This window comes from Notothenia rossii, assembly GCF_949606895.1.
Source record: "Notothenia rossii genome assembly, chromosome: 1".
In the NCBI taxonomy this organism is placed as follows: Eukaryota; Metazoa; Chordata; class Actinopteri; order Perciformes; family Nototheniidae; genus Notothenia; species Notothenia rossii.
Genome location: NC_136912.1, coordinates 50,487,025 through 50,511,825, shown reverse-complemented (window position 1 = coordinate 50,511,825; position 24,801 = coordinate 50,487,025). Strand labels below are relative to the sequence as shown.

General features: G+C 42.3%; 1 protein-coding gene across 11 annotated transcripts in view; it reads left to right on the top strand.

The window, feature by feature from the left end:
• LOC307030360 (uncharacterized protein) overlaps nucleotides 1-24,801 on the top strand; it is an 84,482-nt gene that overhangs the window by 49,906 nt on the left and 9,775 nt on the right. For 2 of the 11 annotated variants that reach the window (XM_079666734.1, XM_079666732.1), the window contains exons 1-3: nucleotides 12,782-23,706; nucleotides 24,053-24,134; nucleotides 24,582-24,675. The exons of 5 other annotated variants lie outside the window; for them this stretch is intronic. Coding sequence is in view for 2 of the 6 variants with exons in the window: in XM_079666731.1 (XP_079522857.1) it covers nucleotides 24,496-24,675 (180 nt within the window). In the remaining 4 variants the exon portion in view is untranslated. Of the gene's footprint in view, nucleotides 1-12,781; nucleotides 23,926-24,052; nucleotides 24,135-24,156; nucleotides 24,676-24,801 lie in introns of those variants that run through there. 4 more of the 11 variants (XM_079666731.1, XM_079666728.1, XM_079666736.1 and 1 more) reach the window with 3 other exon arrangements.

Below are 24,801 nucleotides of genomic sequence, written 5' to 3'. Positions count from 1 at the left end.
GGAAAAGTGGAAAGTGTGAAAAAGGTGGAGGATGATGGAAAAGGAAGGATGATTATTGCAGAGTTTGGTTATATGGGGGAAATGTATAGACTGATGAATATTCATGCGCCTAATGTGGAGAAAGAAAGAAAGAGTTTTTTTGAGGGTCTGGATGGGAAGTGTGGGGGAAATTGTGTGGTGGTGGGTGATTTCAATGTGAGGTGTGGAAGGATTGATGTGGCGGGTGGGATGAGTTATAGAAATGACTCCTCACGAGGTGCATTGGAGAAACTGATGAGGGAGAACGGCTTAAGAGATGTGTGGAGAGAAAGGAATTTGGATGAGAGGGTATATACTAGAAAACAGGTGGTGGGGGGTGTGTTGAAGCAGAGTAGGATAGACTTGGTGCTGTGCAAGGGAAGGATAGGTGGGAAGGTGGGGACTTTTAAACATACAACGACTAGCTTGAGTGATCATGTTATCCTTGGCTTTAAGCTGGATGATGGATGTAAGGGAAGAGGGGGAGGGGTGTGGTGCCTAAACGCTGCTCTGCTTAAGGATGAGAAATACAAAAAGATGATGAATGAATGGTTAAGGAAGCAAGAGAAAATGGATGGTGAGGATGAAGGAGAATGGTGGGAGGGCCTAAAAAGAGAAATAAAAAAAATGAGCATAAAGTTCAGTTGTGGAAGAAATAAAAGAGGGAGAGAGAGGGAGGAGAGGTTAAAAGAGGAACTAAATAAAGAAGCAGAGAAGATAGAGGGAGAGGTAGGGAGAGATTTAGGGGTCTACAATAGTCTTAGGGATGAGTTAGGGATAGTGGAAAGAGAGAGGTGTATGGGGGCAATCGTCAGGAGTAGGGCAAGATATTTAGTTGAAGGGGAAAAATGTACAGGTTTTTTCTTAGGGATGGAGAATAGGAAGCAGGGGAACAATCAGATTAGGCAGATAGAGGGTAAGGGGGGTGAGATTATTAAAGACTTAGTAGGGATAGTTAAGAGGGTGGAAGAGTTTTATAGAGAGCTCTTCCAGGAGGAAGTTAATGAAAAAGAGAGCCTGGAAAAGACTCTGGGGAGCATGAGGGCGGTGTTGACAGAAGAAGGAAGAGAGTTGTGCGAAGGGGAGATGGGAAAAGAGGAAATAGAGGCAGCAATAGATGGCATGGGCAAAAATAAAAGCCCGGGACTAGATGGCCTAACTGCAGAGTTCTACATGGAATTTAAGGCTGTGCTAGTCCCAATGTTGAAGGAGTTGTTTAAGAGCTTCGAAGAGAAGGATGAACTGCCGGACGGATTGTCAACAGGGGTGATTAGCATATTGTACAAAAAGGGTAGTAGGGATAAATTAGGGAACTATAGGCCGTTAAGTATGTTGAATGGGGATTATAAGATTATGGCACGGGTGTTATCCAATAGAATGAAGAGGGTTATTGGTGCGGTGGTGGGGAGCACCCAGGCATATAGTATTCCTGGAAGGGATATATGTGACACAGTTTGTAGTATTAGGGACACGGTAAATCATATGAAGGGTGGAGAAGGAGGGGTGTTGGTAAGCTTAGATCTGAACAAGGCGTTCGATAGGGTTAATCACGTTTATTTATTCAGGGTTTTGGTAAAAGCAGGGTTTGGGAGGGGGTTTGTTGGGTGGATAAGGAGAATATATAGGAAAGCCATGAGTTGCGTTAAGGTTAATGGGATCATCACAAATGTATTTAAGTTAGGGAGATCCGTCCGGCAGGGATGCCCTCTATCGGCGATGCTCTATGCATTATCAGCGGAGCCCCTTGCGGCTTTGCTACAACAGAATGAGAGGGTAAAGGGGGTGATGGTGCCGGGGGGAGGGATAAGTGTAGTATTCCAATATGCGGATGATAATACAATCACCGTAAGAGACATGGAAAGTGTAAGAGGGGTCTTAGAGAGTGTGGAGATATATGGAAGAGCTTCAGGGGCTAAAATTAATATGGAAAAGTCAGAGTACATGGTTCTGGGAAATGGTGATGTAGGGAGAGAGGAGTTAGGTTTAAAAGAGAATAAGGAATATATTAGGGTACTGGGTATTAATGTGGGTTTGAAGGACAGAGAGGGGAGGGATGTGCAATATGAGGGAGTGGTGGGTAGTTTAAAAAAGACCCTAAGCTTCTGGAAACTGAGGAGATTAAAACTGAGGGGGAAAGTTATAGTAGTAAATGGTCTCATCATGAGCAAGCTAGTTTATGTAATGAGTGTAATGGAGGTGCCAGACAGAGTAATAAAAGAGGTAAATAAAATAGTGAGTGAGTTCATGTGGGAGGGGAAGGGAGTGAGGATAGCTAGGGAGGTTCTAGAGAATGACTATAAAGATGGGGGGCTAAAACTAATAAATGTGGAAAGGAAGATGAAAGCAATGAGGGTTAAAACGATGATAAAATATCTAAATAAGGGAAATAAGCATGTGTGGAAAGAATTTTTGAGAGACAGTATAAATAAAGGAGGGGGGTGTGGGGACAGTGGGATATTTATGCGCTTTAAGAAAGGGTGGATGAATGGAATGAATGATTTTCAAAGGGAGGTGATGAATGCGTGGGGAGAGTTCTTGGGGAATGTGAAGTATGAATGTGAGAATGCGCAGCAGGTATGGAAACAACCCATATTCCAAAACTATAGGATAATGAAAGAGGGCGAAGTATTATTTAATTTACCAATGTGGAGGGCTGGATTTAGGGTAATAAGAGACCTAGTCTATGAGTATGTTCCGGGGTTCATGAGGGCTCAAGTTATTGTTGATGGGACAAGGGAAAATAATCTGTTAATGGGGGGAAGGACAGCGGAAGGCATGATGGAGAGCATCAAAGAGGGGATGCCGGTGGAATGGAGGAGGATGGTGGAGAGCAAGAAGGTGGGAGGGGGCGAAAGTGAGGTAGCGCTATATGTGGGTGAAGGGGTGAAGCTGGGAGACCTTAGCACGAAAAGGATATACAAAACCCTTGGGAAGGGGGATGCAAGGAGACCAGCATCAGAAAAGGTATGGGAAAAGGTGATGGGGGGAATGGATGTGAAAAAGATGTGGGTGAATCTGAGAGTGAAAGGGAATAGTGTGGAGGGTGAGCACTTTGATTTCTGTTTAAGGCACAACAGGGTGTTCAACAATGTAATAATAAGTATGTTTGACAAAGAGGTTAAGAGAGAATGTGATGTGTGTAAGGTGGGAGTGGAGAATTGTATGCATGAGTTTTTTGAGTGTGGGGAATTAAGGGGGTTCTTTGGGAAAATAAAAGAATTGATATGCAGGTGCTGGGATGAAGGGGTGTTAAAATGTCTAGAGTGGAAAGAATTGTGGTTGTTTGGGTTGAGTGGGAGAAGGGATGGGTGCAATGTTGATATGTTAAATCTATGTTTAAGCCAGGCAAGATATGCGGTGAAAATAAGAAGGAATGTAGCACACTATGAGGGGAGAGTGGATGGAGTGTGGGGAATTATGAAGAGGAATATAATGAGGGTTGTTGGAATGTTATATGTGTACAAAGATAATGAGATGTTCATGAAAGAACATGTTGATGGTTGTACACTGATAGAAGTGAATGATGGAAAGCTTAAGTATAATTTTGAAAAATAAGGAATGATGACCTGTGAAAGGGGAATACATGTAAAAGAATGGTGGATTAGGGATGTCGGGGAAGTGAAAGACAAGATAGGACTGTGATGTATACTTTGTATTAAATGCATTGGGGTCCTCTTCTTTTTGGGGGATTTGTTATGCAATGTGAGTGTTTGTTTAATCTGTGTGAAAACATTTTGATAATGAATAATAAAAAAAAAAAAAATAAAAAAAAACGCTCGCCCCTGGATGCGGTTGGTCTCGTGTTCGAATCCATGCTGTGGCAAAAATAAATTCATTTTCACCCTTTTTCTATGGATCTCCAAAAAGTGAACTTTTACATTTTCTGAGTCTGGAGGAATTCAAGGGGAGTTTTCAGGGGAGTGCGTTCTCTCTGCCATCTCCTCCCTGTGTGTGCGTTGCTGCATGCAGCAGCTGCGTGTGTGTGTAAACTGCCCCTCCCCCTCGCAAGCAGGCGGGGGAGAGAGAGATCTTTCGTCTCGATTTACACATGCTATGACTCCGGGGGTACTTCCATTCGCTTCGTCTTGATCTGTTGATGTTATTTCATGTCTCGTTTGTCCATTGTGACGGTGGTAAAGCCAGGGAAATGTCCCGGAGATATACTGAGAAATCTTTGAAACAGCATTTTCCTGCGATCACAGCTGTTCACAGCTGCGAGGCTGGGACCGCTTCCATTCGCTTCGTCTTGATCTGTAGATGTTATTTCATGTCTCATTTGTTCATTTTGATGGAGAAAAAGTTGTACATTTAGTTAATTCAGAGTGTCTAAGCTGCACAAGTAGGCATGTTTGAGTACTCAGGTCCAGTGGCTCACTGCGTTAACGCTCGTCCCTGGATGCGGTTGGTCGCGTATTCGAATCCATGATGTGGCAAAAAAACAAACATTTTCACCCTTTTTCTATGGATCTCCAAAAGGTGAACTTTTACATTTTCTGAGTCTGGAGGAATTCAAGGGGAGTTTTCAGGGGAGTGCGTTCTCTCTAACCAATGAGCTAACTGAAGCTAACCAATGATCTAACTGAAGCTAACCAATGATCTAACTGATGCTAACCAATGAGCTAACCCAGGCTAACCAATGAGCTAGCCCAGGCTAACCAATGAGCTAACTGAAGCTAACCAATGAGCTAACCAAGGCTAACCAATGAGCTAACTGAGGCTAACCAATGAGCTAACTGATGCTAACCAATGAGCTAACTGAAGCTAACCAGGGCTAAACAATGAGCTAACCGAGGAATGAGCTAACCCAGGCTAACCAATGAGCTAACCGAGGCTAACCAATGAGCTAACTGAAGCTAACCAATGAGCTAACCCAGGCTAACCAATGAGCTAACTGAGGCTAACCAATGAGCTAACTGAAGCTAACCAATGAGCTAACCCAGGCTAACAAATGAGCTAACCCAGGCTAACCAATGAGCTAACCCAGGCTAACCAATGAACTAACTGAAGCTAACCAATGAGCTAACGCAGGCTAACCATTGAGCTAACCAAGGCTAACCAATGAGCTAACTGAAGCTAACCAATGAGCTAACCCAGGCTAACCAATGAGCTAACTGAGGCTAACCAATGAGCTAACCCAGGCTAACCAATGAGCTAACTGAAGCTAACCAATGAGCTAACTGTGGAATGAGTTAACCCAGGCTAACCAATGAGCTAACTGAGGCTAACCAAAGAGCTAACTGATGCTAACCAGAGAGCTAACTGATGCTAACCAATGAGCTAACCCAGGCTAATCAATGAGCTAACCGAGGCTAACCAATGAGCTAACTGAAGCTAACCAATGAGCTAACCCAGGCTAACCAATGAGCTAACCCAGGCTAACCAATGAGCTAGCCCAGGCTAACCAATGAGCTGACTGAATCTAACATATGAGCTAACCGAGGCTAACCAATGAGCTAACTGAGGCTAATCAATGAGCTAACTGATGCTAACCAATGAGCTAACTGAGGCTAACCAATGAGCTAACTGAAGCTAACCCAGGCTAACCAATGAGCTAACAGAGGAATGAGCTAACCCAGGCTAACCAATGAGCTAACCGAGGCTAACCAATGAGCTAATTGAAGCTAACCAATGAGCTAACCCAGGCTAACCAATGAGCTAACCCAGGCTAACCAATGAGCTAACCGAGGCTAACCAATGAGCTAACTGAGGCTAACCAATGAGCTAACTGATGCTAACCAATGAGCTAACCCAGGCTAACCAATGAGCTAACCGAGGCTAACCAATGAGCTAACTGAAGCTAACCAATGAGCTTACCCAGGCTAACCAATGAGCTAACCCAGGCTAACCAATGAGCTAGCCCAGGCTAACCAATGAGCTAACTGCATCTAACCAATGAGCTAACCGAGGCTAACCAATGAGCTAACTGAGGCTAACCAATGAGCTAACTGATGCTAACCAATGTGCTAACCGAGGCTAACCAATGAGCTAACTGATGCTAACCCAGGCTAACCAATGAGCTAACCAAGGAATGAGCTAACCCAGGCTAACCAATGAGCTAACTGAAGCTAACCAATGAGCTAACCCAGGCTAACCAATGAGCTAACCGAGGCTAACCAATGAGCTAACTGAGGCTAACCAATGAGCGAACTGATGCTAACCAATGAGCTAACCCAGGCTAACCAATGAGCTAACCGAGGCTAACCAATGAGCTAACTGAAGCTAACCAATGAGCTTACCCAGGCTAATCAATGAGCTAACTGCATCTAACCAATGAGCTAACCGAGGCTAACCAATGAGCTAACTGAGGCTAACCAATGAGCTAACTGATGCTAACCAATGAGCTAACCGAGGCTAACCAATGAGCTAACTGAAGCTAACCCAGGCTAACCAATGAGCTAACCGAGGAATGAGCTAACCCAGGCTAACCAATGAGCTAACCGAGGCTAACCAATGAGCTAACTGAAGCTAACCAATGAGCTAACCCAGGCTAACCAATGAGCTAACCCAGGCTAACCAATGAGCTAACCCAGGCTAACCAATGAGCTAACTGAAGCTAACCAATGAGCTAACGCAGGCTAGCCATTGAGCTAACCGAGGCTAACCAATGAGCTAACTGAAGCTAACCAATGACCTAACCCAGGCTAACCAATGAGCTAACTGAGGCTAACCAATGAGCTAACCCAGGCTAACCAATGAGCTAACCCAGGCTAACCAATGAGCTAACCCAGGCTAACCAATGAGCTAACTGAAGCTAACCAATGAGCTAACGCAGGCTAACCATTGAGCTAACCGAGGCTAACCAATGAACTAACTGAAGCTAACCAATGAGCTAACCCAGGCTAACCAATGAGCTAACTGAGGCTAACCAATGAGCTAACCCAGGCTAACCAATGAGCTAACTGAAGCTAACCAATGAGCTAACTGAGGAATGAGCTAACCCAGGCTAACCAATGAGCTAACTGAGGCTAACCAAAGAGCTAACTGATGCTAACTAGAGAGCTAACTGATGCTAACCAATGAGCTAACCAAGGCTAACCAATGAGCCAACCAAAGCTAACCAATGAGCTAACCCAGGCTAACCAATGAGCTAACCCAGGCTAACCAATGAGCTAACTGAGGCTAAACAATGAGCTAACTGATGCTAAACAATGAGCTAACTGAAGCTAACCCAGGCTAACCCAGGCTAACCAATGAGCTAACTGAAGCTAACAATGAGCTAACTGAGGCTAACCAATGAGCTAACTGATAATAACCAATGAGCTAACCGAGGCTAACCAATGAGCTAACTGAAGCTAACCAATGAGCTAACCCAGGCTAACCGAGGAATGAGCTAACCCAGGCTAACCAATGAGCTAACCGAGGCCAACCAATGAGCTAACTGAAGCTAACCAATGAGCTAACTGAAGCTAACCAAAGAGCTAACCAAGGCTAAACAATGAGCTACCTGATGCTAACCAATGAGCTAACTGAGGCTAACCGATGAGCTAACTGATGCTAACCAATGAGCTAATCCAGGCTAACCAATGAGCTAACCCAGGCTAACCAATGAGCTAACCGAGGAATGAGCTAACCCAGGCTAACCAATGAGCTAACCGAGGCTAACCAATGAGCTAACTGGAGCTAACCAATGAGCTAACTGAAGCTAACCAATGAGCTAACCGAGGCTAACCAATGAGCTAACTGATGCTAACCAATGAGCTAAGTGAGGCTAACCAATGAGCTAACTGATGCTAACCAATGAGCTAACCCAGGCTAACCAATGAGCTAACCGAGGCTAACCAATGAGCTAACTGAAGCTAACCAATGAGCTAACTGAAGCTAAACAATGAGCTAACTGATGCTAACCAATGAGCTAACCGAGGCTAACCAATGAGCTAACTGAGGCTAACCAATGAGCTAACTGATGCTAACCAATGAGCTTACCGAGGCTAACCAATGAGCTAACTGAAGCTAACCAGGGCTAACTAATGAGCTAACCGAGGCTAACCAATGAGCTAACTGAAGCTAACCAATGAGCTAACCCAGGCTAACCAATGAGCTAACTGAGGCTAACCAATGAGCTAACCGAGGCTAACGATTTACACATGCTATGACTCCGGGGGTACTTCCATTCGCTTCGTCTTGATCTGTTGATGTTATTTCATGTCTCGTTTGTCCATTGTGACGGTGGTAAAGCCAGGGAAATGTCCCGGAGATATACTGAGAAATCTATGTAACAGCATTTTCCTGCGATCACAGCTGTTCACAGCTACGAGTGTACATTTAGTGAATTCAGAGTGTCTAAGCTAAACAAGTAGGCATGATTGAGTACTCAGGTCCAGTGGCTCACTGCGTTAACGCTCGCCCCTGGATGTGGTTGGTCGCGTGTTCGAATCCATGCTGTGGCAAAAAGAAATTAATTTTCACCCTTTTTCTATGGATCTCCAAAAAGTGAACTTTTACATTTTCTGAGTCTGGAGGAATTCAAGGGGAGTTTTCAGGGGAGTGCGTTCTCTCTAACCAATGAGCTAACTGAAGCTAACCAATGAGCAAACCAAGACTAACCAATGAGCTAACTGGGGCTAACCAATGAGCTAACTGATGCTAACCAATGAGCTAACCGAGGCTAACCAATGAGCTAACTGAAGCTAACCAGGGCTAAACAATGAGCTAACCGAGGAATGAGCTAACCCAGGCTAACCAATGAGCTAACCGAGGCTAACCAATGAGCTAACTGAAGCTAACCAATGAGCTAACCCAGGCTAACCAATGAGCTAACCGAGGCTAACCAATGAGCTAACTGAAGCTAACCAATGAGCTAACCCAGGCTAACCAATGAGCTAACCCAGGCTAACCAATGAGCTAACCCAGGCTAACCAATGAGCTAACTGAAGCTAACCAATGAGCTAACGCAGGCTAACCATTGAGCGAACCGAGGCTAACCAATGAGCTAAATGAAGCTAACCAATGAGCTAACCCAGGCTAACCAATGAGCTAACTGAGGCTAACCAATGAGCTAACCCAGGCTAACCAATGAGCTAACTGAAGCTAACCAATGAGCTAACTGAGGAATGAGCTCACTGAGGCTAACCAATGAGCTAACTGAGGCTAACCAAAGAGCTAACTGATGCTAACCAGAGAGCTAACTGATGCTAACCAATGAGCTAACCCAGGCTAACCAATGAGCTAACCGAGGCTAACCAATGAGCTAACTGAAGCTAACCAATGAGCTAACCCAGGCTAACCAATGAGCTAGCCCAGGCTAACCAATGAGCTAACTGCATCTAACCAATGAGCTAACCGAGGCTAACCAATGAGCTAACTGAGGCTAATCAATGAGCTAACTGATGCTAACCAATGAGCTAACTGAGGCTAACCAATGAGCTAACTGAAGCTAACCCAGGCTAACCAATGAGCTAACCGAGGAATGAGCTAACCCAGGCTAACCAATGAGCTAACCGAGGCTAACCAATGAGCTAATTGAAGCTAACCAATGAGCTAACCCAGGCTAACCAATGAGCTAACCCAGGCTAACCAATGAGCTAACTGAGGCTAACCAATGAGCTAACTGAGGCTAACCAATGAGCTAACTGATGCTAACCAATGAGCTAACCCAGGCTAACCAATGAGCTAACCGAGGCTAACCAATGAGCTAACTGAAGCTAACCAATGAGCTTACCCAGGCTAACCAATGAGCTAACCCAGGCTAACCAATGAGCTAGCCCAGGCTAACCAATGAGCTAACTGCATCTAACCAATGAGCTAACCGAGGCTAACCAATGAGCTAACTGAGGCTAACCAATGAGCTAACTGATGCTAACCAATGAGCTAACCGAGGCTAACCAATGAGCTAACTGAAGCTAACCCAGGCTAACCAATGAGCTAACCGAGGAATGAGCTAACCCAGGCTAACCAATGAGCTAACCGAGGCTAACCAATGAGCTAACTGAAGCTAACCAATGAGCTAACCCAAGCTAACCAATGAGCTAACTGAGGCTAACCAATGAGCTAACCGAGGCTAACGATTTACACATGCTATGACTCCGGGGGTACTTCCATTCGCTTCGTCTTGATCTGTTGATGTTATTTCATGTCTCGTTTGTCCATTGTGACGGTGGTAAAGCCAGGGAAATGTCCCGGAGATATACTGAGAAATCTTTGAAACAGCATTTTCCTGCGATCACAGCTGTTCACAGCTAAGAGGCTGGGACCGCTTCCATTCGCTTCGTCTTGATCTGTAGATGTTATTTCATGTATAATTTGTTCATTTTGATGGAGAAAAAGTTGTACATTTAGTGAATTCAGAGTGTCTAAGCTGCACAAGTAGGCATGTTTGAGTACTCAGGTCCAGTGGCTCACTGCGTTAACGCTCGCCCCTGGATGCGGTTGGTCGCATGTTCGAATCTATCCTGTGGCATACTTTTTTTCATTTTCACCCTTTTTCTATGGATCTCCAAGAAGTGAACTTTTACATGTTCTGAGTCTGGAGGAATTCAAGGGGAGTTTTCAGGGGAGTGCGTTCTCTCTGCCATCTCCTCCCTGTGTGTGCGTTGCTGCATGCAGCAGCTGCGTGTGTGTGTAAACTGCCCCTCCCCCTCGCAAGCAGGCGGGGGAGAGAGAGATCTGTCGTCTCGATTTACACATGCTATGACTCCGGGGGTACCTCCATTCGCTTCGTCTTGATCTGTTGATGTTATTTCATGTCTCGTGTGTCCATTGTGACGGTGGTAAAGCCAGGGAAATGTCCCGGAGATATACTGAGAAATCTTTGTAACAGCATTTTCCTGCGATCACAGCTGTTCACAGCTAAGAGGCTGGGACCGCTTCCATTCGCTTCGTCTTGATCTGTAGATGTTATTTCATGTATAATTTGTTCATTTTGATGGAGAAAAAGTTGTACATTTAATGAATTCAGAGTGTCTAAGCTGCACAAGTAGGCATGTTTCAGTACTCAGGTCCAGTGGCTCACTGCGTTAACGCTCGCCCCTGAATGCGGTTGGTCGCATGTTCGAATCCATGCTGTGGCAAAAAAAAAATCATTTTCACCCTTTTTCTATGGATCTCCAAAAAGTGAACTTTTACATGTTCTGAGTCTGGAGGAATTCAAGGGGAGTTTTCAGGGGAGTGCGTTCTCTCTGCCATCTCCTCCCTGTGTGTGCGTTGCTGCATGCAGCAGCTGCGTGTGTGTGTAAACTGCCCCTCCCCCTCGCAAGCAGGCGGGGGAGAGAGAGATCTGTCGTCTCGATTTACACATGCTATGACTCCGGGGGTACTTCCATTTGCTTTGTCTTGATCTGTTGATGTTATTTCATGTCTCGTTTGTCCATTGCGACGGTGGTAAAGCCAGGGAAAAGTCCCGTAGATATACTGAGAAATCTTTGTAACAGCATTTTCCTGCAATCACAGATGTTCACAGCTACGAGGCTGGGACCGCTTCCATTCGCTTCGTCTTGATCTGTAGATGTTATTTCATGTCTCATTTGTTCATTTTGATGGAGAAAAAGTTGTACATTTAGTGAATTCAGAGTGTCTAAGCTGCACAAGCAGGCATGTTTGAGTACTCAGGTCCAGTGGCTCACTGCGTTAACGCTCGCCCCTGGATGCGGTTGGTCGTGTGTTCGAATCCATGCTGTGGCATACTTTTTTTCATTTTCACCCTTTTTCTATGGATCTCCAAAAAGTGAACTTTTACATGTTCTGAGTCTGGAGGAATTCAAGGGGAGTTTTCAGGGGAGTGCGTTCTCTCTGCCATCTCCTCCCTGTGTGTGCGTTGCTGCATGCAGCAGCTGCGTGTGTGTGTGTAAACTGCCCCTCCCCCTCGCAAGCAGGCGGGGGAGAGAGAGATGTTTCGTCTCGATTTACACATGCTATGACTCCGGGGGTACTTCCATTCGGTTCGTCTTGATCTGTTGATATTATTTCATGTCTCGTTTGTCCATTGTGACGGTGGGAAAGCCAGGGAAATGTCCCGGAGATATACTGAGAAATCTTTGTAACAGCATTTTCCTGCGATCACAGCTGTTCACAGCTATTAGGCTGGGACCGCTTCCATTCGCTTCGTCTTGATCTGTAGATGTTATTTCATGTCTCTTTTGTTCATTTTGATGGAGAAAAAGTTGTACATTTAGTGAATTCAGAGTGTCTAACCTGCCCCATGCTGTGGCATGCTTGCAAAGAGGGGGAGGAAAAAGAACGGAACACGGGAGGTGTGTGTGTGTGTGTGTGTGTGTGTGTGTGTGTGTGTGTGTGTGTGTGTGTGTACCTTTGTTAATTAAGAGGACTTTTGGTATGAATACACACCGACATTAGCCAGACATTTTGTATTAACAGGACAGGGTCGGTGTCCTGCTAATCAATAAAAATTCTAAAAGCGTAGAAGTGTTTCTATATGTGTAGAAAGCTTAAATACCCCAAAAAAAAAAAAAGACCTTTTTATTCACAAAACCCAGAAATTGTGTATTTTCTGTGTGTCAGAACAGCGCTCGTACAGCTGGTTTTGGGTAATGCACCCGCTCATGAATATTCACACAGAAGGAGCTCTGATTGGCTGACTGCCGGATGGTCCTGACAATTCATGTTTCTGTGAAAAATGCTGTGTTTGTAATAATAATAATAATAATAATAATAATAACATAATAATAATTAATTATTATTATGTTATTATTATTATTATTATCATTATTATTATTATTATTATTATTATTATTATTATTATTATTATTATTATTATTATTATTATTATGTCTAATACTACCTACATTTCATTGCACCTTTACTATTGTGTGTGTGTGTGTGTGTGTGTGTGTGTGTGTGTGTGTGTGTGTGTGTGTGTGTGTGTGTGTGTGTGTGTGTGTGTGTGTGTGTGTGTGTGTGTGTGTGTGTGTGGAGGTGTGTGTGGTTAAAGCACTTTCATGAAGTGAAGGAGGTTTTCCTTTTATAAAACAGCTGGGGGCAGCAGTGAATGTCATGGACATGAATTCATAGATCAAGGCAGACTGGTGCACATACTCTAATGTCCTGCTAGGCGACACGCCCGTTCTAAGCCGTGTCCCTCACTCCTCACATCCCACGCTGCATCCCCACAAAGTGTATTATGTTGTTACATCGTTTCAGATGTTATGTTTCAGTTGTGCTCTGTCTTTGATGCAAACTTGTCACCTTTCGGCGAAATTCGCCGTTTTGAATCCAAAATAGGTCGTTTGTGTGATTCATGTAGATCTGCAATACAAATATTTTTGGGGTATGGGGGGGTCTGTGACCCGGAGTAATCTGCGGCCGTGAGCTGTTATGTGCCATCATGACACGCATGGTGTTCTTTTTTTATAATGAAGTGCGAGCTGTGTGCTCGAGTCTTCCTGCCTGTCGGCTCTGCTCTCATGGATGTATAATAAGGCTCTGCTGCTCCGAGATGATGGTCTATCTTCAGCAGCTACATTACCTACGGGTGCGTTCGTTAATGTTAACTGTGCGTCCGGAGTCACTGTGGCACAGACTGGACCGCTGGTGAACAGCTGTTAGAACGGGCCATTCAGGTGTTCAGAGCAGAGCTCGCTGTCGGAGTGGCAGAGCGTGATGTGAACTGAAAGGTTTTTCTGTGGCAATATTATTTAAGGAATCGTTGAGCTAGCTAGCTAGCATACATTGTCACTATCTGCTAACGTTAGCTTTAGCCTTCTATTTCTAATCGTTTTTTTCATAGGCTATAAACAGAGGTGGTATAAGTATATACATATATATATATTGTACTTGAGTAAAAGTAGCAGCACTCAGATCTTGTAATAGAATAAAAGTAGAAGTACTCAGATCTTGTACTTGAGTAAAAGTAGAAGCACTCAGATCTTGTAGAGTAAAAGTAGAAGTACTCAGGTCTTGTACTTGAGTAAAAGTAGAAGTACTCAGGTCTTGTACTTGAGTAAAAGTAGAAGCACACAGATATTGTAGACTAAAAGTAGAAGTACTCAGGTCTTGTACTTGAGTAAAAGTAGAAGTACTCAGGTCTTGTACTTGAGTAAAAGTAGAAGTACTCAGATCTTGTACTTGAGTAAAAGTAATAGTACCAGAGTGTAGTAATACTCTGTTACAGTAAAAGTCCTGCATTCAAAATGTTCCTCAAGTAAAAGTAGAAAAGTATTATCATCAAAATATAGTTAAAGTAGCGACAGTAAAAGTAGTCATTGTGCAGATTGGTCCATTTCAGAATAACATATATGATATGTTTTATAATTATTGATCATGAAAGTGTTCTCAAAGCTGGTACAGCTAGTTTGAATGACTTTGTATACTGCAGGGTAGCTTGTGGATTTACTCCAGGTGGAACTAAAGTCTGATTTAACACTTGATTATATTTCACATCATTAATCCACATCTGTAAAGTAACTAAAGGTATTAAATACATGTAGGGGAGTAGAAGTACACCATGTACCTCTGAACTGTACTGGAGTAGAAGAACAAAGTAGCAAAACATTGAAATACTTAAATAAAGTACAAGTATCTCAAAATGTTGCCCAAGTATAGTACTTGTTGAGTGTATGAACTTAGTTACTTTACACCATGTGGCTATAAAGATAGAAAGACTAAGCCTTGCACAGAGGCATGAAAATAGATTTTCAAAATGCTCAACAGTGCTGCCAAAATTATAAACTGACTGCTACACAATTAAAATAAATGCTTCTATATATTTCTATCAGATGTGACTCTTTGGCATTTCTGTTATTATTAACACTGTTGCTTTAGTTGTTCTGACTGCTAAAATCCACTGTTATTCCTAATTTTAAAGCCGATATTCCGTGGGGTGGGGGAGCCGGGGGCTCGGATCCTTGTTACCTTTTTCATACAGATGAGTTTTCATCCCAAAGCCTCAGTCACCTTAATTCATGTAATAAAAACATCTCAGGTCAGTAACACTCAAAGCTAAATGTGCAATACCATGTTCAGCTGTGTTACTAATTATAATGTTATTGTTGTTAAATCAGAAGATGTAGATATTGGAATGATTTCTTAACTTACAGTAGGCTATTTTTTACAATGTGTGTTGGAAGGATTTATTAAATTACTATGAATATTGTCATTGTTGAAGGCTTTTAGAGAAGGATGAACTATAAGCCTGAATTACATAACATTTTATATCTAAAAACATAAAAGCCACAATAAATAAATCACAATTATTGTAGTTATTTTTACCTCCCGTATTGCTTTCAACCCACCAGCTTTTATGGTGTTGTTACGTCACTAACTGTAAGCTTGTCACATACAGTCTATGGTCACTCAGAGTAACCTACAGTTAATTTAGCTGCTGGAGAAGAAAGATCAGGGGGGGAGGGGAGAGAGAGCTGCCGTTTCATTCACACTGTTTAAAAAACGGTAACAACGGACTATTTTTCTTAGCGGATGCATGTCAATTTAAATCAATACAACTATTTTTTAAATCAATAAAAACATTTTCTAAATCCATAAAAGCATTTAAATTAATATTGGGAGTCATGTCATTACTTTGTTGAGAATGTGGCCATGTAATAAGCGGGATAATTTGCAGCGACTTGTTCCTTTTGGGGAAAATAACACCCGTCATGCAGATCAGGATCCCTCCGCTCCGCTTTGGGATCCTGATCTGCCGACGAGGCTCCATTAAAAAATAAATATTTTTAGTGAATTACTGAGTTTAGGCACGTAAATAACGTTTTAATGAAGTGGAATACAGTATATTCATATGTGTCAGTGATTTAATGTCAATTTGGCGAACATAAACATAAATGATCGTGGCGAAGATGATGATTAAATTAGGATTAAAAATCGAGAGCCGGGCTGCATTTCCTCCCGTTCGTTTTTTTCGACTAAACAACATTATTTTGTTCAATAACAACATGGTGATGTTTTGTAAATGATTTCATGTCTCTTATTTAGCACAGAGTATGATATCCGTGACATATGGATCTTAACAAAGTTCCGCTGTACATCCAGCGTACTGCATCTGACTTTATTTCACATGAGCTCCAGTGTGGAACCCCACTGCACCCCCTGGTGGATCAATGATCCATTGCAGCTGGCTTCATTATAATTACACTTATGTATCACGGGGGAGGTCTCAAGTCAAGCTGGAGGTTTTCCCTTGAGCGAGGGCAGATCACGTACCTCGCGTTTCAAACTGTCTGAAATGAAGCGCTACATCTGTATGTTAAAATGTCCAACTTAACATCAGAAAATTAACATGTTTCGAGCCTGGATCCAAAAAAGCATATTCTGTATATAGTTAGATTCCCCCTTCATGACAACGGGACTGCTGCTCTGCTAGCTCTGTTAGCTCCGTTAGCTCCATTAGCTCCGTGATGCTACAGGGGCTCAGCTCATGCGGAGAACACTACTTGAACTTGGCCGTGTTTGTTGTGTTGGTTCCTGGTGGACTATTCGTCATGCAAATATAGGATTTATCAGCGGTTAAAACAGACCGTCCATAAATGCAGTGTCTTCGGTAAGTCAACCCTGCATACTTTATGTTATGTTACTGGTGTTTTTATTAAGCTAACGTTAATGAATGTTTAGAGTTGGGTTAGCATTTGAGCAATCAGTAGCTCCATCTGTGCTAACAATGCTATGCGTAGCATCCAAGTTAAACGTAATAGAGAAGTAAACATTAATGGGGATGCTACTTTATACCAAAAGGCTTCTGTGCGAGGGTGGTAAAATAAGGTCATCCTTGTACGTTAGATAGTTAGTTTGCTAGGTTACTGTATGCATTGTTAAGGTTCATTATAATTCGCTATGCTCTACTCTAGCATAAAATAGACTAGCTAATGTCAACGTATTGTTGAAGAGAGGCTTAGCGTATATTAAATCAACCTCACAATAAAATGTGTGTATCTTTAAAATATGAACGTCACATTTCAAGATGGTCCAGAAATAACGCTCCCTTAGATATTGTAAAATATGGTTTGTTGAACTGGAGTTATTTCTTGCTGCTAACCGCCTATCCGACGAACATTGTTGTTTTTAATATTAATACCAATGCCTCTTTTCATTTTATTATCATCACACTTGAGAAACAGCCTTATTGTGGCTGTAGAACGGAATATGTAACTTAATGCCTGCATTTAAGGACGATGAATAGCGTAGTCAATCAATCAATCAATCAATGTTTATTTATATAGCCCAATATCACAAATGTTACATTTGTCTCAGTGGACTTCACAGTTTGTACAGAATATCAGTATGACAATACGACACCCTCTGTCCTTAGACCCTCACATCGTACAAGGAAAAACTTCCAGAGAAAACCCCACAGTTTAAAGGGAAAAATGGGAGAAACCTCAGGGAGAGCAACAGAGGAGGGATCCCTCTCCCAGGACGGACAGACGTGCAATAGATGCCGTGTGTAAATTGAAAAGATAATACATTTGCAACATAGGTAGTCCAAATGTTTGGAAATGCATGTGTGTATAGGAAGATTAATCCACGAGGATATCCATCCAGGACTTATGATCCAGGACCGCAGCCACGACTCAAGATCCAGGACTCGCGATCCATGACACAGGACCGCAGGATCATCCATGACTCCGGATCTCGGCATATATAGACACCAGAAAGAAAGACATAATTTGTTTCGTAGATTATTCGGGCCAAGTACAATAACTTCAGTTTTTGTCGTGTTTCACATCAAAAAGTTTAAGGTCATCCACGTTTTTAAGTCCTTGAGGCAGTCTTGAATTTTATTTAGCTGATTAATTTCATCAGGCTTGATTGATAAATATAGTTGAGTATCATCCGCGTAACAATGAGAATGTACAGAATGATTCCTTATAATATTGCCTAGCGGAAGCATATATAATGTGAACAAAATAGGTCCGAGCACTGAACTCTGTGGCACTCCATGGCTAACTTTGGTTTGCGTGGAAGATTCATCATTGACACGTACAAACTGAGAGCGTTCAGATAGATAGGACCTAAACCAGCCCAAAGCAGTTCCCTGTATGCCAACTAATTGCTCTAGTCTTTGCAATAGGATGTCATGGTCGATCGTATCAAATGCAGCACTGAGATCGAGCAAAACAAGAATAGAGATAAGTCCCTTGTCTGAGGCTATTAGACGGTCTTTTGTGACTTTAACCAGAGCTGTCTCTGTGCTATGATGTGTTCTAAAGCCAGACTGAAAATCTTAAAATAAATCATTGTTTTTTAAGTAATCACACAGCTGTTTTGCGACTGCTTTCTCAAGAATTTTTGAGAGGAACGGAAGATTAGAAATAGGTCTATAGTTGGCTAAAACCTCTGGATCGAGGTTGTGCTTTTTAAGAAGCGGTTTTATCACTGCTACTTTGCATGATTGTGGAACATAGCCTGATAATAAAGGCATATTCATAATATTTAATAAAGAAGTGCTAATTAATGGAAAAACTTCCTTCAACAGCTTAGTTGGAATTGGGTCTAAGATACACGTTGATGGTTTAGAAGAGACAATCATTGAATTTAATTGTTCAAGGTTTATGGCTGAAAAGCATTCTAGTTTGCTATCTAGTGTAATATTAGAACTTACATTTCCGGTAGCTGTTGATAACACTATACTGGTCAAAGGCAAGAGTCATTAATTTTGTTTCTAAGAGTAACAATTTTATCGTTAAAAAAGCACATAAAATCATTACTACTGAGTGCTATGGGAATAGAAGGCTCAATCGAGCTGTGGCTCTCTGTCAGCCTGGCTACAGTGCTGAAAAGAAATCTTGCATTATTCTTATTCTCATCTATTAATGAAGTGTAGTAGGCTGCTCTCGCTTTACGCAGTGCTTTCTTATATTCATTGAGAGTAATATGCCACATTAAACGAGATTCTTCAAGTTTAGTGGAACGCCATATCCTTTCAAGTTGTCTCGACTTTTGCTTTATTTTGCGGGTTTCGGCATTATGCCATGGAGCTAATCTATGTTGTTTTATTTTCTTCTTTTTCAAAGGAGCAACAGAGTCTAATTTTATTCGCAGCGCATCTTTAGCACTATCAACAACATGATCAATTTGGGGTGGTGTACATTTTGTATAAGTTTCCTCCCTTACATGCAGACATGCTATCGACTTAAGTATTGGTGGAATATCTTCCTTAAATTTAGCTATAGCACTAACAGATAGGTTTCTGCTGCAGGAGCTTTTGATTGATGCTTTGTAGTCTAGTAACAGTACTTCAAAAGTTACCAAAAAATGGTCGGATAAAGCAGGATTATGCGGTTCGACGAATAGTTGCTCAATTTCAATACCATAAGTCAGAACAAGGTCGAGAGTGTGATTATAGCAGTGACAGAAACCAACAGAATCTAATATAGAGTTAAATGCAACAGTAAAGCTATTTTTATCATCGTCAACATGAATATTAAAGTCAACTACGATAATTACTTTATCTGTTTTAAGTACCAAAGTTGATACAAAACTCAGAGAATTCTGAATAAGGACCTGGTGCACGGTACACTGTAACAAATAAGATTGGCGGCAAAGTTTTCCAGGTCGGATGCGTAAGACTAAAAACGAGACTTTCAAAGGAGGTATAATTTAATTTTGGTTTAGTATTGATAAGTAAACTTGAGTCAAAGATTGCTGCAACTCCACGTCCTCGGCCCGTGCCTCGGGCAATATGAGAATTGATATGGCTGGGTGGAGTGGCCTCATTTATGCTGACATATTCTTCATGTCTCAACCAAGTGTCAGTGAGACAGCATATATCAATATTATAATCTGATATTAAATCATTTACCAAAATTGCTTTAGATGCTAGAGATCTTATGTTTAAGAGACCACATTTAATCGTCCTGTTTTGTTGCACTGTAGTAGTTGTTACATTTACTTTTATTAGGTTATTATGTATGACACCTCCATTAGGTTTTACCTTAAATTGTCCTTGGGCAGACACACACACAATTACTATTGGGTATTTTATTGGGTTCGGGATTCCTAAGGATGACTGCCTAGGAGAGAGCGCAGAGAAGCGTGAACGACTGCGACTCCGCATCCTGGTCTCAACTCCAGTTTGTCATGGATTAAGTCCACAAAGCCCTGAAATGTTTGCCGAAATGAGATTTGCACCTTCCAAAGTAGGATGAATGCCGTCTGTCTTAATCAGACCAGGTTTTCCACAGAAGGCTGTCCAATTATTTACGAAGCCCACATTGTTTGCTGGGCACCACCAAGACAACCAGCGCTGAAATGATGACATGCGGCTATACATGTCGTCATTGATCAGATTGGGGAGGGGACCAGAGAAGATTACGGTGTCCGACATTGTTATAGCATAACTTCACACCGACTCCACATTAAGTTTGGTGCATTCTGATTGGCGTAAACGAACATCATTACCACCGACGTGAATAACAATCCTACTCTATTTACGTTTATTTTTAGCCAGCAGTTTAAGATGCGCCTCAACGTCGCCCGCTCTGGCCCCCGGAATACATGTGACTGTGGAGGCTTCGGTCTCTAAATTCACGTGTCTCATAATAGAGCTACCAATAACCAGAGTTGGCCTCTCAGCGGGTGTCTCGCTGAGTGGGGAATATCTGTTAGATACGTGAACGGGTTGGTGGGGACCTGCGGGTTTCGCGTTATGCCCCTTCTGAACAGTCACCCAGTCTCCCGGCTGCTCGGGAGTTGCCGGGGGACGGCTAATAGGAGCTACCTTTTGCCAGTCCGCACCGGCTAACATGGGCTTTACTGTAGCTGAGTTACTTTCTAAGATGCGGAGCCGGGCTTCTATGGCTATGATTCCCGCCTCCAACCTAACAACTATACTACATTTAACACATGTATCAGTACCAGTAAAGGAGGTAGGGAAGTAACCAAACATGAGACAGGTAGAGCAGGAAATAGCACCCGAGGGTGGGGAAAGAGCCATGGCTAGCTATCAAGCTAAAGTAGCTACCGTTAGCATACCCGAAAAGAGTGTAGGCAACTGTGGAGTTACAGTCGCTAAGAGAAGGAGAGTTGTGAGTGCTTAAGCTGTAGTAACGTCTGATTAAAACGTCAGGCAGTTGCCGTGATCAAGAGTTTTAAAACGATCGATTAAGTTAAGATAATAAGCTATCATCAACAGAACAGTGAAGTATTATTTGAATTATTTGAAGGATTAAAGTAACGTGTTATGGCAGGAAAGTTCAATCTGGTATACTCATTTTAATGTCACCTTATATAGAATGTGTGTTAAATGATTTCTGCATTGAGTGACTTCTGCCTAGAAGATACCAAGAAGAGGCCCCTAGGGTCTCTCTGTTAATCATCAATAGTCCTTGCAATCAACAGGGGAATTCCCTGATACATTTTCAGATATAAGGCAGTTAAAGTCTTGTAGAATTAATGATTTATCTCCTACACATCCTGCAGGCCTTGAGACTTGGGTCACCCAGCAGTAAACAAGATAAACGTCCTTTTGAGCTTATCAATAAAATGTATTCATTCCTAGTAAGCTGACTTTGGGGTGAAGGGAAGTTCAGGGAAGCCATTAAGCCACAAGAACAATTAGCTTATGTTGGTTGGGTGATTCGGGGACTGTCATGGGACGATGGCGTTTGGATATTTACAAATATGGCTTTCATAGAGAAAAACAGGTGGCTGTTGTGTGATAAGATACATGATACGATGTTTGTGTGTGTTGAAGATGTTTAGGGGGAATGAGTATGTGTCCTGTCAAAGAGTCCTCTGTCATGACTCCAAATCATTGATTGGGGGATCTGCCTGAGGGCAGAGGGACAGAAACACACACACACACACACAAATACATTGTGAAGCAACAGATGGAATCAACAAACTGACTTACTACTTGGGGTCCCGCCCAGAAGTGAAACCGACCAATGGAATACTGCCAACTCACTGTCTAGCTCGCTCAGAAGTGAACTCTGTGTATAAATGTTGTGATCATTTTGACGATCGGCGCTCTTGTTTTTGACTTGCCGTTCCTGAGACCTGTCTCACACGGTGGTAGAACCTGAGGCCGGAGTACTCTGCAGAGTGCTTCGTGATTCGGTGAAGTATTTGTATGTTCCCGCCATTAAAGCAGATTATTGTTTAACCCTTATCCTGGCGGCTTTGAATTTTTCCTTCTTTTGAGAACCCGCTCATATAGGAACGGCGCGGAGCAGAGATTCTGCCCCAACAACAGGCACACGGCATACCCGGAGATGACAACAACAACAACCGGAAGTTACAACATGCTTATAGTTGCACTAAGTTTTGAGCTAAATATTATTTTGATAATACATTTATTTCAATGTTGATGAATTTAGAAAGGTTTATTCGTAACCTGATTATATTTGTAGTACACTGTTGAATTAAAAAAACACATTCAAATAAAAAGAAATCATTATCTTTATAGCCCCTGAACAAACAAACACACCTCTATCTTAAATAACACACTTGCTCTGCAATAATATGTGTTTTGATATTTCTGTTAGGAAAGGACATGCCTGAGATAGGACTGCTTCACCATTTTCTCTTTCTCTGAGGGTCCAGAAGAACATCCAAGAGGGAAAGGAAAAGCTGATGTTATGAGATTTAAGAGCAGTACAGGACATTCACTAATGGCACGTTTCCACTACAGCGCGGAGCCCCGTTTAAGAGGGCTGTGACGTCAGCGGCCCGCTTTTGGTTGCGTTTCCACTTGGCCTAGTACCGGCTAGCGGGTCCTAATTCACAGTTTTTCTGGCCCCATAAAATCGGGGTTCTAGGGCCAGGAACAACCAGGCTGTGACGTCAACCTGGAACCTCTCTCATACAATAATACAATACAAAGTGCGTGCGAGCGTGTGTGTGATGGATCGTTGGAGCTATGTGCAACTCAAGGCATATGCTCGAACGGGAGCTGCCTGGACGCTGAATTCATGTTGCACTATCCGTGCTGAGTGTGCTGACTTTTCGTACAATGTCCCACTGTCTGGCTACCTGCATAAAGTCAAGTGCTCGGCGCAGTTGTCGGCGAAATGTCGCTCCTCTGTTTTCATTTAAACAGCTCCTTATATCCGTTAGCACAGCTAGCTAACACCAGATGCTAACAACAACAATACACATAAGGTATCTCTCTCGCTCGCTCGGGCCACACATACACAAACCCTCCCGGTCCTCCCAATGGCCAGTCAGGGCCTGCCGGTGAGTTTGGAAGTGTGGTCTGCCGCAAGCGGACCGCAGGAGCGGGGCTGTCAGCATCAGCTTGTTGATGGTATTTTAAACTCAATGCGCTCTGAAACTACGGGGCGGCCGAGGACAAAAAATACACATGCGTTAATCGCGTTAAAATAATATAACAGCCCTAATATATATATATATATATATATATATATAGCGAAGCTTGCAGCATTTTTATAAACAGCATTTTTGTTAACAGAGGATCAACAAAAATGGCAAAGAAAAGCACACGGTGATCCGCCGAGGAAGTTACGACATTCCTACACTTTATTGCAGATGACAAGATCCAGTGGGAGCTCAACGGGACAACTCGCAATATGAAAGTGTTTCAGGAGGTCTCTACACTGATGTGCGGAAGCGGTTACTCGAGGACTGTCTTGCAGTGTAGGGAAAAACTGAAAAAGATGAAGAGTGAGTATCGCATAGTGAAGGACAACAACAACACGAGTGGTGCCAGTAGGAAAAACTGGAAGTGGTTTGACCTAATGGACACCATCAACGGCCATAGACCGGCTAGTGTTGGGAGGGAGGGAGGTCTGGACTCAGCAACGGCTTTACTGGAGGCTCTGCATGGTAAGTTGTTGCTAACACTCTGTTATATGCTTGAAAGCGTTGTGTCTCTAGCTGTTCTAAAGCTCACTTCTAACAAAGAAGTCTATTTTATCCTTACATTTATGTTCGACAACCCATGCTTGTATGGCGCACCGAAAGGCTAGCTAGCTAGCTAGGGTTAGATAGAGATATATAGCATTTACTGCAATGTTGGACCAGAGAACAAAGCAGTTTGGAAGAGTAAGTACAAATGTGAAGCTGAAAGACAATTACATGTATTATCATAATAAATATATTTATGGCCAAATATGGATGAGCGAGATATGATACAAAATATGATAACATATATAATGTATTTTTATTTCAGACTGGCAAGGTGAATGCAGATGCTTTTCATAGAAGCTTTCTGCAGTATGTGTACTGCACATTTGAAGAGAATAAACTTCTGGGTAAAGAGCCATTTGTCTGTCCAGCCTGTAGCCCTGAAATGGTGGCTGTTTCAGTAGATGGCAATAGGAAACTTTACAGGTTCCAGAAAACAAACCAGGAAGTTTTTTTACATTGACAAAGCAATTGTCCTTAGTCCTTGTATTTTAATTTGACATTGGGATTGCTATTTTTATTTATTTTTTACATTACATGTCATTTGTTAGACGCTTTTATCCAAAGCGACTTACATACATTCAGTACAGTGGACAATCCCCACAGGAGCAATTAGTAGCTATAGTTCGTTCCTGTTATATAGCTCTTAAAACTATAGCTGTTGAATCTAAAATATTTCTGTTAGACTTTATAACCTTGTTTTGAAAGATGTGCTTTAAATATAATAATTATTATTATTATTACTATGTTCAATTTGTAACTAGAGTTGTTATCTATAATTCCTTTTCTTATAGGAGTGAAGAGCCAGGCTTCTTTGACGGAGTGTTTTTAGCCCAAGACTCTGAGGTTTCCACTTTTGTGGAGGATGTTCGAGGGGCTGTCAAAAGTGTGAGTTTTAAATTAAGCAGAGCAAAATCTATCTCACCTTTCTTAATAACTAATAGAAGTTGAAATAGTAGTAACACAGTTGCCTTCTTATTTTTTTTGAGATGGGATAGAAGTGTTGAGACCAGA